General features: G+C 49.3%; 1 protein-coding gene and 1 pseudogene across 4 annotated transcripts; one reads left to right on the top strand and one right to left on the bottom strand.

The window, feature by feature from the left end:
• Window positions 1–3708: 3708 nt before the first annotated feature.
• LOC110504373 (U7 snRNA-associated Sm-like protein LSm11 pseudogene) lies at window positions 3709–5096 on the bottom strand (annotated as a pseudogene). Its single transcript, XR_016491774.1, has 4 exons — window positions 4640–5096; window positions 4281–4420; window positions 4031–4103; window positions 3709–3815 (listed from the first exon to the last, which is right to left on the bottom strand). The product of XR_016491774.1 is annotated as a U7 snRNA-associated Sm-like protein LSm11 pseudogene (transcript).
• Window positions 4847–13728, top strand: thg1l (tRNA-histidine guanylyltransferase 1-like). 3 transcript variants are annotated; one of them, XM_036969549.2, is made up of 7 exons: window positions 4847–4972; window positions 6287–6487; window positions 11213–11389; window positions 12051–12220; window positions 12347–12435; window positions 12707–12814; window positions 13258–13728. In XM_036969549.2, exons 2-7 carry the CDS (start codon window positions 6294–6296, stop codon window positions 13417–13419), a joined length of 900 nt encoding a protein of 299 aa, XP_036825444.1. In that variant the 5' UTR covers window positions 4847–4972; window positions 6287–6293; the 3' UTR covers window positions 13420–13728.
• Window positions 13729–15199: the final 1471 nt, after the last annotated feature.

Below are 15199 nucleotides of genomic sequence, written 5' to 3'. Positions count from 1 at the left end.
GATGTGCAAGTAGAGATACTGGGGTGCAAAGGAACAATAAGGGGGATGGGGATGAGGTAGGTAGTTGGTTGGATGGGCTATTTACAGATGGGCTATGTACAACAGCAATGATCGGTAAGCTGCTCTGACAGCTGATGCTTAAAGTTAGTGAGGGAGATATGTCTCCAGCTTCAGTGATTTTTGCAATTCGTTCCAGTCATTCTCAGCAGAGAACTGGCAGGAAAGGCGGACAAATTTGGGGATGACCAGTGAAATATACCTGCTGGAGCGCGTGCTATGGGTGGGTGTTACTATGGTGACGAGTGAGCTGAGATAAGGCGGGGCTTTACCAAGCAAAGACTTATAGATGACCTGAAGCCAGTGGATTTGGCAACGAATATGAAGCGAGGGCCAACCAACGAGAGCATACAGTTCGCAGTGGTGGGTGGTGTATGGGGCTTTGGTGAGAAAACGGATGGCACTGTGATAGACTGCATCCAATTTGCTGAGTAGAGTGTTGGAGGCTATTTTATAGATGATGGTCAGTTTTACGAGTGTATGTTTGGCAGCATGAGTGATGGATGCTTTTTTGCGATATAGGAAGCCGATCCTAGATTTCATTTTGGATTGGAGATGCTTAATGTGAATGGAAGGAGAGTTTACAGTCTAACCAGACACCTAGATATGTGTAGTTGTCCACGTAAGTCGGAGCCGTCCAGAGTAGTGATGCTGGACTGGCGAGCAGGTGCGGGCAGTGATCGGTTGAATAGCATGCATTTAGTTTTACTTGCGTTTAAGAGCAGTTTAAGAGCAGTTGTATGGCCACGGAAGGAGAGTTGTATGGTATTGAATCTCGTCTGGAGGTTAGTTAACACAATGTCCAAAGAGGGGCCAGAAGTATACAGAATGGTGTCGTCTGCGTAGAGGTGTACCAGAGAATTACCAGCAGCAAGAGCAACATCATTGATGTATACAGAGAAAAGAGTCGGCCCGAGGATTGAACCCTGTGGCACCCCCATAGAGACTGCCAGAGGTCCGGACAACAGGCCCTCTGATTTGACACACTGAACTCTATCAGAGAAGTAGTTGGTAAACCAGACGAGGCAATCATTTGAGAAACCAAGGCTGTCGAGTCTGCCAATAAGAATGTGGTGATTGACAGAGTCGAAGGCCTTGGCCAGGTCGATGAATACGGCTGCACAGTAATGTCTCTTATCGATGGCGGTTATGATGTCGTTTATGACCTTGAGCATGGCTGAGGTGCACCCATGACCAGCTCTGAAACCCGACGGCATAGCGGAGAAGGTACGGTGGGATTCGAAATGGACGGTAATCTGTTTGTTAACTTGGCTTTCGAAGACCTTAGAAAGACAGGGTAGGATAGATATAGGTCTGTAGCAGTTTGGGTCTAGAGTGTCACCCCCTTTGAAGAGGGGAATGACCGCGGCAGCTTTCCAATCATTGGGAATCTCCGGCGATACGAAAGAGAGGTTGAACAGGCTAGTAATAGGGGTTGCAACAATTTCGGCAGATCATTTTAGAAAGAGAGGGTCCAGATTGTCTAGCCCGGCTGATTTGTTGGGGTCCAGATTTTGCAGCTCTTTCAGAATATCAGCTATCTGGATTTGGTTAAAGGAGAAATGGTGGGGGCTATGGCGGGTTGCTGTGGTGGGTGCCGGGCATTTGACGGGGTAGGAGTAGCCAGGTGGAAAGCATGGCCAGCCGTAGAGAAATGCTTATTGAAATTCTCAATTATAGTGGATTTATCAGTGGTGACAGTGTTTCCTAGACTCAGAGCAGTGGGCAGCTGGGCCACAGGTGCTCTTATTCTCCATGGACTTTACAGTGTCCCAGAACTTTTTTGAGTTAGTACTACAGGATGCAAATTTATGTTTGAAAAAGCTAGCCTTAGCTTTCCTAACTTCCCTGAAAAGTTGCATATCAGAGGGGCTATTCGATGCTAATGCAGAACGCCACAGGATGTTTTTGTGCTGGTCAAGGGCAGACAGGTCTGGGGTGAACCAAGGACTATATCTATTCCTATTTCTACATTTTTTGAATGGGGAATGCTTATTTAAGATGGTTAGGAAGGCACTTTTAAAGAATAGCCAGGCATCATCAACTGACGGGTTAAGGTCAATGTCATTCCAGGATACCCGGGCCAGGTCAATTAGAAAGGCCTGCTCTCAGAAGTGTTTAAGGGAGCATTTGAAAGTGATGAGGGGTGGTTGTTTGGTCGCAGACCCATGACGGATGCAGGCAATGAGGCAGTGATCGCTGAGATCTTGGTTGAAAACAGCAGAGGGGTATTTGGAGGGCGAGTTGGTTAGGATGATATCTATGAGGGTGCCGTGTTTACGGATTTGGAGTTGTACCTGGTAGGTTCATTGATAATTTGTGTGAGATTGAGGACATCAAGCTTGGATTGTAGGATGGCCGGGGTGTTAAGCATGTCCCAGTTTAGGTCACCTAGTAGCACGAGCTCAGAAGATAGATGGGGGGCAATCAATTCACATATGGTATCGAGGGCACAGCTGGGGCCAGAGGGAGGTCAATAGCAAGCGGCAACAGTGAGAGACTTGTTTCTGGAAAGGTGAATTTTTTAGAAGTAGAAGCTTGAATTGTTTGGGTACAGACCTGGATAGTAATACAGAACGCTGCAGGCTATCGCCCCCTTTGGCAGTTCTATCTTGGCGGAAAATTTTATAGTTAGCGATGGAAATTTCAGAGTTTTTGGTGCTTTTCCTAAGCCAGGATTCAGACACGGCTAAGACATCCGGGTTGGCAGAGTGTGCTAAAGCAGTGAGTAAAACAAACTTAGGGAGTAGGCTTCTAATGTTAACATGCATGAAATCAGTCGTGATGGATAGGCGGGGCTCCCTGTCGAAAATAAAGGGTCCATGCCAATTGACAAAAGAGCCCTAGAATTAGCTGTTATTTGGGCCTAGCTCGAGGCTAGCTCAAGGCTAACTGGTGCTTGCTTCGGGACAGAGGCGTTAGCTAACAGCAGCCACTCATTTGCAGCTAGCTAGCTGCGATGATCCGGTGTAATGATCCAGAGCGGCAGGAATCTGGTGATGTGGTAGAGAGCAGTCCGATATGCTCTGGGTTGATATCGCGCTGTGCAGACTGGCGGGTATTGTCCAAGCTAAGGCTGGCTGGTGACCGAGCTAAAAGGTGAAGACCGCTAACCGTGGCTAACAAAGACTAGTTGCTAGTTAGCTGGCTATCTCCTGATGGAGGTTCCAGTTATAAGGAATAAAATAGCAGATCTGTACCACATTGGGTGAGGCGGGTTGCAGAAAAGTATATTTAGTTTGTAGATAGAAAGTGAGAATAAGATATATGAGAGAAAAAACTGCTATTTACAGGGGATAAGACAGACAAACACACACGTCCGACTTCTACGACATCTAGGGATGGCCTGTGGCCCCACTGTGGTCCTCGGAAGTTGGGGATCCACTGCTCTAGGGTCCCCTCTGGTCCCCTCTATTGGGGTCCCCTCATCTGCTGTATCTAATTTGAGTTTGGAACCCTGGGGAGGCTCAGCTTTCCTCTTGTCTATCTGCTTCTTCTTCTCACATTCTCTCAGAGCCCCACTCTGCTGGAGTTTCAGCTTATCAGAGAGCTACAGAAGGAGAGGGGAGGCTCAGCTTTCCTCTTGTCTATCTGCTTCTTCTTCTCACATTCTCTCAGAGCCCCACTCTGCTGGAGTTTCAGCTTGTCAGAGAGCTACAGAAGGAGAGGGGAGGTTCAGCTTTCCTCTTGTCTATCTGCTTCTTCTTCTCACATTCACTCAGAGCCCCACTCTCCTGGAGTTTCAGCTTGTCAGAGAGCTACAGAAGGAGAGGGGAGACAAAGGGGTAAAAAGAGTCTTTGCGATAGATAATGAGTTTGTTTTCTGATTGCAGAGAATGAAAATGGCTGTACCTTTTTTAGTAGGTGGCACATGGATCTGGATGTCATAGCCTGCATCCAAAACAACACCCTACTCTCTAGAATGCACCACTAGACTAGAGGATCAGAGCCCTTCATTGGCAGCCAGACCTACCTATGTGACAGTGAGGGCCTTCTCGTGGTAGAGAGCTTCACCCAGCATAGAGAGCTTCACCCAGCATAGAGAGCTTCACCCAGCATCGCCGGAGAGAAAGAGAGAGGGGAGAGAGTGAGGACAATGATGTGCCCACTGTCTTACATCAGACTATAGTCTAGTCTACAAGCCATCTGTCAAGAGGTGGTGGAGGGCATGGGTACGGGTGAGGGAAGGACGGGTAAGGGTGAGGGAAGGGGTGACCTCTCACCAAGTTCCAGAACTTGTCGAAAGCCACTATGAAGCCAGAACACACACCACGGAGCCCCTTAAAGGTTCTGATGTCAACTTTCACCCTTATCCTCTCCTCCACGCAGCAGTACAGCTCCCCCAGAGGGCTTCCTGTATGGACTGTATAAACAGAAAGGAGACATGAAATAGAATTCACCTGGCTGTCAATCGCAAGTTTGACACATCAATAATGCCCCACATATCAATATAGAGTTTTAATTATGTGGCAATATGAGACAACGATCATTTAAGTATGAATGAAATAGGAATGTTTTGATCTGACAAAAACGAAATGATTCAAAGCAGGCCTACAAAAGCTAGAAATAATTAACGCCATACGTAGCATCCTTGTCAGGACATTCTTGTGCATTCTACCACGCCGGGCAGGGGCGCTGGTACCCTCCTCTCCCTCTGTCGGGTTGTTCACCATCATCCAGTTTCTCTATCTTCTCCGGATCCGCTACACCTTTCCTGGATTTACTCGGTTTTCTCTCCACGTTTTTCTCCGCTTGGCCCGGCCCCCTTCAGACAGCTCTCATACTCGGCTATGTTGTTGAAGCACTTCACGTTGGGGTATGGAAGAGGCGCTGCAGGGGAGTAGTGTTCCAGGAGTGGATCAAACGTCCAACTTTGCCGTCCAACTTTGCCACGATATCATCTTCTTCTTCTGCCGTATGTTCGGTTGCATCTGAAGGACATGCACTTGTTGATCCTCTTTCTTTCTTTTCTGGTTTTATTTTTGGTGTTTATCTCCTCTTCTTTCCCTCTCCTCCATGTTTGAAACAACCGCAGACATGCACGACGCTAAGTATCATGGGAAATGTAGTCTTCTTCCGCTGCATTTCTCGATTTTCACCAGAAGAGGGCGCTGAAGTACTATGAAGCAGATTTGCACATTAGTCGTCTGTAATCTTTGTTTTCATTGTTTTTTAAGTTAAATTATGTCCAGGAACCCAGCTAAAAGACAATCGACAACTACAATAAAAACAATTTATGTTCTTTAGTTGTTTTTATTTTGTGAGATCGTAGATGAGATACTGTCCCGGAATTGAAATACGCAGTATCTGTTCTAGTAGGACTTATTTGGTGAACGGACTGGGTCGCACCCACTGGCGAAAACATGTGTTCTGTTATTTGCCAGATACATTCTCACAGTGAAATTAAAATAACTTAAAGCTTTGCCTCGACAATAGCATCACTTACATAGTTTAAACTAAAGTAAACTAAGTTATAGCATTATTTTAAGGAAGTATTCATCATGAACCGAAGATGATGCCAATAATTTGTAAGTAGCTAGCTAGCTAGCCTGTCACCCTGGTCTTATAGACTAAACGTAACATCAGGCAGGGATGGTCAAATTAGTATGTATGATATGTTACATAAAACAGAAGAAAGACTATTTAATGCAAAAAGTGAATGAGGCTGGTCGGTCGGTCAGGGTGGATTTGTAGCAACCTAAAAAATACATGTTCGAATCTCGAATTGATAATTTTAGCTAATTGTGGCGCAGCGATCAAGGGCACTGCGTCTCAGTGCTAGAGGCATCACTACAGACCCCGGTTCGATTCCAGGCTGTTCAGAACCGGCTGTGATTGACAGTCCCATAGGGCGGCGCACAATTGGCCCAGCGTCGTCCGGGTTAGGGTTTGGTGGGGTAAGCCGTCATGGTAAATAAGAATTTGTTCTTAACTCACTTGCCTAGTTAAATAAAGGTTATAATATATATATATATATATATATACTTTGCAACTACCTACTAATTTTAACTACTTAGCATGTTAGCCCACCTAAAACCCTTGCCTGGCTATGGTTAGCCAGCTAGCTAACGTTAGCCACAACAAATTGTAATTCGTAACGGATTGTATCTTTTGCAAATTCGTAGCATATTGTGTTAATTGCAATTAGTAAAATATCAACCTTGTGCTGCTGCTTCTTCTTTTACAACAGAACCTACTTTGTTTTGATCTGGTCTGTCCTTTCTCACAGAACCCTCATGTTTGGTCCAGTGCTGTGTAGATTACCAGGAGGCATCAAGACGCGCATCCTCCGGCCAGTAGCCAGGATTTTCACCAGCAGCTCCAGAATGGCCAAGAGCAAGTTTGAGTACGTCCGTAACTTTGAGACAGACGACACCTGTCTGAAAAACTGTTACATCGTGGTGCGTTTGGATGGAAGGAACTTCCACAAGTAAGTAGCTCCAGAGAATAGCAGGGGGTGTATCTGTAGCTCCACAGAATAGCAGGGGGTGTATCTAAATCTCCACAGAATAGCAGGGGGTGTATCTGTAGCTCCAGAGAATAGCTGGGGGTGTATCTGTAGCTCCAGAGAATAGCTGGGGGTGTATCTGTAGCTCCAGAGAATAGCTGGGGGTGTATCTGTAGCTCCAGAGAATAGCTGGGGGTGTATCTGTAGCTCCAGAGAATAGCTGGGGGTGTATCTGTAGCTCCAGAGAATAGCTGGGGGTGTATCTGTAGCTCCAGAGAATAGCTGGGGGTGTATCTGTAGCTCCAGAGAATAGCTGGGGGTGTATCTGTAGCTCCAGAGAATAGCTGGGGGTGTATCTGTAGCTCCAGAGAATAGCTGGGGGTGTATCTGTAGCTCCAGAGAATAGCTGGGGGTGTATATAAATCTCCACAGAATAGCAGGGGGTGTATCTACAGCTCCACAGAATAGCTGGGGGTGTATCTGTAGCTCCAGAGAATAGCAGGGGGTGTATCTACAGCTCCACAGAATAGCAGGGGGTGTATCTAAATCTCCACAGAATAGCTGGGGGTGTATCTGGAGCTCCAGAGAATAGCTGGGGGTGTATCTGGAGCTCCAGAGAATAGCTGGGGGTGTATCTGTAGCTCCAGAGAATAGCTGGGGGTGTATCTGTAGCTCCAGAGAATAGCTGGGGGTGTATCTGTAGCTCCAGAGAATAGCTGGGGGTGTATCTGTAGCTCCAGAGAATAGCTGGGGGTGTATCTGTAGCTCCAGAGAATAGCTGGGGGTGTATCTGTAGCTCCAGAGAATAGCTGGGGGTGTATCTGTAGCTCCAGAGAATAGCTGGGGGTGTATCTGTAGCTCCAGAGAATAGCTGGGGGTGTATCTGTAGCTCCAGAGAATAGCTGGGGGTGTATCTGTAGCTCCAGAGAATAGCTGGGGGTGTATCTGTAGCTCCAGAGAATAGCTGGGGGTGTATCTGTAGCTCCAGAGAATAGCTGGGGGTGTATCTGTAGCTCCAGAGAATAGCTGGGGGTGTATCTGTAGCTCCAGAGAATAGCTGGGGGTGTATCTGTAGCTCCAGAGAATAGCTGGGGGTGTATCTGTAGCTCCAGAGAATAGCTGGGGGTGTATCTGTAGCTCCAGAGAATAGCTGGGGGTGTATCTGTAGCTCCAGAGAATAGCTGGGGTGTATCTGTAGCTCCAAAGAATAGCTGGGGGTGTGTCTGCAGTGGCATCCTCTCCTCTCTTCTGCACTGAATGATCTGTGCAGATCAAATATGTGGAGAAAATCGTTACCATCCTCTCACATTTCACAGTCAATTGCTTAGTGACCAAGCAGGACAGGAACAATGTATTTTATTATTGAGACGCGCCCTTGAAGTGGACTGAGGGACTGAATGAGAAGCCAGGTGACAAATTACGACTAGTGTGTTAGTATCTGTAGCTCCACTGACTGACTGACTGACCCACTGACTGACCCACTGACTGACTGACCCGCTGACTGACTGACCTGCTGACCCACCGACTGACTGACCTGCTGACTGACTGACTGACCCACCGACTGACTGACTGACTGACCCACCGACTGACTGACTGACCGACTGACCCGCTGACTGACTGACTGACCCACCGACTGACTGACCCACTGACTGACTGACTGACCCACTGACTGACTGACCCACTGACTGACTGACCCACCGACTGACTGACTGACCGACCTACTGACCCACCGACCGACTGACCCACCCACCGACTGACCCACTCACTGATTGACTGACCCACTGACTGACTGACTGACCCACTCACTGACTGACTGACCCACTCACTGACTGACTGACCCACCGACCGACTGACCCACCCACCGACTGACCCACCCACCGACTGACCCACTCACTGACTGACTGACCCACTCACTGACTGACTGACCCACTCACTGACTGACCCACTCACTGATTGACTGACCCACTGACTGACTGACTGACTGACCCACTCACTGACTGACTGACCCACTCACTGACTGACTGACCCACCGACTGACTGACCCACCGACTGACTGACCCACCCACCGACTGACCACTCCTCCCCACTGACTGACTGACCCACTGACTGACTGACTGACTGACTGACCCACTGACTGACTGACTGACCCACTGACTGACTGACCCGCTGACTGACTGACCTGCTGACCCACCGACTGACTGACCTGCTGACTGACTGACTGACCCACCGACTGACTGACTGACTGACCCACCGACTGACTGACTGACCGACTGACCCGCTGACTGACTGACTGACTGACCCACCGACTGACTGACCCACTGACTGACTGACTGACCCACTGACTGACTGACTGACCCACCGACTGACTGACTGACCGACCTACTGACCCACCGACCGACTGACCCACCCACCGACTGACCCACTCACTGATTGACTGACCCACTGACTGACTGACTGACCCACTCACTGACTGACTGACCCACCGACCGACTGACCCACCCACCGACTGACCCACCCACCGACTGACCCACCCACCGACTGACCCACTCACTGACTGACTGACCCACTCACTGACTGACTGACCCACTCACTGACTGACCCACTCACTGATTGACTGACCCACTGACTGACTGACTGACTGACCCACTCACTGACTGACTGACCCACTCACTGACTGACTGACCCACCGACTGACTGACCCACCGACCGACTGACCCACTCACTGACTGACTGACCCACTCACTGACTGACTGACCCACTCACTGACTCACTGACTGACCCACTCACTGACTGACCCACTGACTGACTGACTGACTGACCCGCTGACTGACTGACCTGCTGACCCACCGACTGACTGACCTGCTGACTGACTGACTGACCCACCGACTGACTGACTGACTGACCCACCGACTGACTGACTGACCGACTGACCCGCTGACTGACTGACTGACCCACCGACTGACTGACCCACTGACTGACTGACTGACCCACTGACTGACTGACTGACCCACCGACTGACTGACTGACCGACCTACTGACCCACCGACCGACTGACCCACTCACTGATTGACTGACCCACTCACTGATTGACTGACCCACTCACTGACTGACTGACCCACTCACTGACTGACTGACCCACCGACCGACTGACCCACCCACCGACTGACCCACCCACCGACTGACCCACCCACCGACTGACCCACTCACTGACTGACTGACCCACTCACTGACTGACCCACTCACTGATTGACTGACCCACTGACTGACTGACTGACTGACCCACTCACTGACTGACTGACCCACTCACTGACTGACTGACCCACCGACTGACTGACCCACCGACTGACTGACCCACCGACTGACTGACCCACCCACCGACTGACCACTCCTCCCCACTGACTGACTGACCCACTGACTGACTGACTGACTGACTGACCCACTGACTGACTGACTGACCCACCGACTGACTGACTGACCGACCTACTGACCCACCGACCGACTGACCCACCCACCGACTGACCCACTCACTGATTGACTGACCCACTGACTGACTGACTGACTGACCCACTCACTGACTGACTGACCCACTCACTGACTGACTGACCCACCGACCGACTGACCCACCCACCGACTGACCCACCCACCGACTGACCCACTCACTGACTGACTGACCCACTCACTGACTGACTGACCCACTCACTGACTCACTGACTGACCCACTCACTGACTGACCCACTCACTGATTGACTGACCCACTGACTGACTGACTGACTGACCCACTCACTGACTGACTGACCCACTCACTGACTGACTGACCCACCGACTGACTGACCCACCGACTGACTGACCCACCCACCGACTGACCACTCCTCCCCACTGACTGACTGACCCGCTGAGCCACTCCCTCACTGACTGACTGACCCATCGACTGACTGACCCACTGACTGTCTGACTGACTGACTGACTGACCCACTCACTGACGGACTGACCCACTGGCCCAATAACACACATGTACAGAGACACACACACACCGTCACACAGACACTCACCAACCACTCCTCCCCACTGACTGACTGACTGACCCACTGACTGACTGACCCACTGACTGACTGACTGACCCACTGACTGACTGACTGACCCACCGACTGACTGACTGACCGACCTACTGACCCACCCACCGACTGACCCACCCACCGACTGACCCACCCACCGACTGACCCACCCACCGACTGACCCACTCACTGACTGACTGACCCACTCACTGACTGACTGACCCACCGACCGACCTACTGACCCACCGACCGACTGACCCACCGACTGACTGACCGACCCACCGACTGACCACTCCTCCCCACTGACTGACTGACCCGCTGAGCCACTCACTCACTGACTGACTGACCCACTGACTGTCTGACCGACTGACTGACCCACTCACTGACCCACTCACTGACGGACTGACCCACTGGCCCAATAACACACATGTACAGAGACACACACACACCGTCACACAGACACTCACCAACCACTCCTCCCCACTGACTGACTGACCCACTGACTGACTGACCCACTGACTGACTGACTGACCCACTGACTGACTGACCCACTGACTGACTGACTGACTGACCCGCTGACTGACTGACTGACTGACCCACTGACTGAACTACCGACTGACTGACCTACCCACTGACTGACCCTGTGTTGCTGTAGGTTTGCAGAGCAGCACAACTTCCTGAAGCCCAACGACGACAGAGCTCTGGGCCTGATGACGTGCAGCGCCAGGTCTGTCATGGAGGACCTGGATGACATCATCATCTCGTACGGACAAAGTGACGAGTTCAGCTTCGTCTTCAAGAGGACCTCCAACTGGTTTAAGAGGAGAGCCAGGTAATAACACACATGTACAGAGACGCACACACCGTCACACAGACACTCCCCAACCACACAGATATTCCTCAACCACACACACTCCCCAACCACACAGACACTCACCAACCACACAGACACTCCCCAACCACACAGACACTCACCAACCACACAGACACACACCAACCACACAGACACTCACCAACCACACAGACACTCACCAACCACACAGACACTCACCAACCACACAGACACTCCCCAACCACACAGACACACCAACCACACAGACACACCAACCACACAGACACTCACCAACCACACAGACACTCACCAACCACACAGACACTCACCAACCACACAGACACTCACCAACCACACAGACACTCACCAACCACACACACTCACCAACCACACAGACACTCACCAACCACACAGACACTCACCAACCATACAGACACTCACCAACCACACAGACACTCACCAACCACACAGACACTCACCAACCACACAGACACTCACCAACCACACAGACACTCCCCAACCACACAGATATTCCCCAACCACACAGACACTCACCAACCACACAGACACTCACCAACCACACAGACACACAATAAATGTTTATTGCATTTGAGTGACACTTTTCTGGTCTCCTCCCTCTCCCCTTCCACTCCCCCTCCAGTAAGCTGATGACCCATGTAGCGTCCCAGTTCTCCTCTTCCTATGTGTTCTACTGGAAGGACTACTTCGGAGACCAGCCCCTCCTTTACCCCCCGGGGTTTGACGGGCGGGTGGTTCTGTATCCTAGCAACCGCAACCTCCGGGACTACCTCAGCTGGAGGCAGGCTGACTGTAAATATACACACAAACACACACTCCTATCCCCCAATACATTATCCTGTGTGTGTATGCTTTGACTACAGTAGATTCTCTTCCACATTTGTGCTTCTCTTTCGTAATGGTGTGTGTGTTTGCCAGGTCACGTCAACAACCTGTATAACACAGTGTTTTGGACGTTGGTGCAGAAAGGCGGACTCACCACTACACAGGCAGAGGACAGACTAAAGGTGAGAGTTACTCCAGTGAGATTAGCATAATTACAGGTGTGGGGGTGTGTCAGTCTTCAAATATCTGTTATTTTTGAGGTGTGTCATTTGCGAAGGGGCATCTGCTTGTTAGTCATAACTATAATTATTATGTTAATAGCTTTAGAATGGATGACTACTTCATGCTGTTTACTTTCACTGAAAACCACCTCACAGTTGACCGTTCCATTTACCAAGAACCTTTAGATACATAATCAAATCTCTGTGATGTATGTCTCTCTCTCTCTCCCAGGGAACGTTGGCATCAGATAAGAATGAGATCATGTTTTCTGAGTTTGATATCAATTACAACAAGGAGCCTCTGGTCCACAGGAAAGGAACCACCCTCATCTGGGAGAAGGTGAGAACTCCGGTTGTCCTTAATGCACCCTATTCCCTATATAGAGCCTGTTGTCTGAGGTAGTGCACTATATAGACAATTGGATGCCATTTCAGATACATTCATAAAAAATACAGGCTTGTGTGTGTGAGGGCGTTAGGTAGCCTAGCGGTTAAGGGTGTTGGGCCAGTAACTGAAACGTTGCTGGTTCCAATCACCAAGATGACTAGGTGAAAATCTGTCGACGTGCCCTTGAGCAAGGCACTTAACCCTAATTGCTCCAGGGTCACCGTCAGTAATGGCTCACTCCAAGGGTGTCTGGGGGAGTGGGATATGAAGGGTTAGGGCTATGCAATTCACACCTATAATACATTAATAATTAGGTAGGTGCTTACATTTTGTCCTATCCTTCGCTTCTCTCACTCTCAAATTCTTAACCCCCTTCCTTCATCCTTCTGTCCCAGCTGGAAGAAACAGTGACCAAGAGTGTGAAGCTCCCCAACGAGGCGGGGGAGGAGGTGCTAGTGACACGCACCAGGAGGCGTGTCAGTGCCCACCACTGTGACGTCATAGGGAACCAGTTCTGGGAGGAACACCCCAACATTCTAGAAGACGACAACTGCTGAGCTGACGGGGGACAGAACTTTTCCTGTCGAAGAAAAACCAGCAGACACCAGCCCTTTGTGGATAACGTTGAACATGGACAGAGTCTAGGGGGAGTTCTTCGTACTCCCAAATGCTCCTGCTGTGTGATGGAGAGGGTTGAGAGCTCACTCTGCATGGACAGATACTGTTAATAACCAACTCTTGATTGGAACAAACTGTCTACGATGTCAGTAAAACAAGAGGTATTTCTTAACTCCACGCCATCATTCTCTTTGCTCATGTACTGTATACAGATATTTTACTGTGATTAAATACCACCTCTCTTTTTATGTCTGGATCCATTAAACCAAGAGAATATGTACTGTTTGTTTTTCCGGTGGTGATGCTGGCATATTATATCATCTTCTCTCTCTCTCTAAACACTAGTTTACAGTGGCTGATAAATGTATACTAGTTGGGCTGACCAGGTTATTGCTTTTGGTGGGACAGCAAAAACAAGATGGAACCTAGTTTCTCAGGTAGGTATCACCATGCACAATGCTGGTACAGTAGGCCTACATAAGCCAGATTGCTCTCCACTACAATCCCTGCCCAGAAATGGTGCCAACCCCAGCATGGTCATGGCATGCTGTACTGAACACTACCTGTGCTGGCAATAACTATCACCCAGGGTGCCGAGAGCCATATGGCCCTGTTCAAAGGCAATGCATCAGTGTTGTACTCGGTATCGAGACCACATTTTGAATGCCTCCGTCTCGTAATTTCTTCCCCTAGACCAGTGGAGTTAAAAACTCATAATTATCAGCTTCCATTCAGTCAGCCATAAAAGCACTTCGCCAGGCCAAATATATACTTATTTTTGAAATATTAATACCCTATGACCTATTTAAACCTGCGATTCCGACTTTTACTCTTAACATTACTGTCTTTCACTGAAAGAAATCCTCAAACTTTGTCCAAAATCCTTGACTCGCTGGTAGGGAAGAGTGAGGGAAATTGTTGGAAAGTTGCGCGCTCACTATTAGGAAAGGGGAGACGGTGAAATTCTAGGTCTTAATATCTGTTATAGACATTTGCGCAGTGGCGAACCTATTGAACCTAGTCCTTCGGGCTCGTGATGCTGAAAGGACAGTAACCATAGCACCAGCGCACTCATGTATGAAAGGGCCGGTGGTGTAGTGGAGGCTATATACATCCTATACCCACTTTTTGACATCGGTAGCCGGTAGGTAGCGAAGACGTTTCAACTTATGATACACTATATACACAAAAGTATGTGGACATCCCTTCAAATTAGTGGATTCGGCTAATTCAGCCACAACTGACAGGTGTATAAAATCGAGCACACAGCCATGCAATTTCCTTAGACAAATATTGGCAGTAGAATGGCCTTATTGAAGAACTCAGTGACTTTCAACTTGGCACCATCATAGGATGCCACCTTTCCAACAAGTCAGTTTGTCAAATGTCTTTCCTGCTAGAGCTGCCCCGGTCAACTGTAAGTGCTGTTATTGTGAAGTGGAAACTTCTAGGAGCGACAATGACTTAGCTGTAAAAAGGTAAGCCACACAAGCTCACCGAACGGGACTGCAGGGTGCTGAAGCGCATAGCGCATATAAATCCTCTGTCCTCGGTTGCAACACTCACTACCGAGTTCCAAACTGCCTCTGGAAGCAATGTCAGCACAATAACTGCTAGTCGGGAGCTTAAGGAAATGGTTTCCATGGCCAAGCAGCCGCACACAGCCTGTGTATCTACCAGTAAATGTTAACTGAGGCAACAATGGGTATGCACACCAGG

Source organism: Oncorhynchus mykiss, chromosome 25 (genome assembly GCF_057628025.1).
Source record: "Oncorhynchus mykiss isolate SJ-2025 chromosome 25, ASM5762802v1, whole genome shotgun sequence".
NCBI lineage: Eukaryota > Metazoa > Chordata > Actinopteri > Salmoniformes > Salmonidae > Oncorhynchus > Oncorhynchus mykiss.
This window is presented reverse-complemented; position numbering and strand designations above follow the sequence as displayed.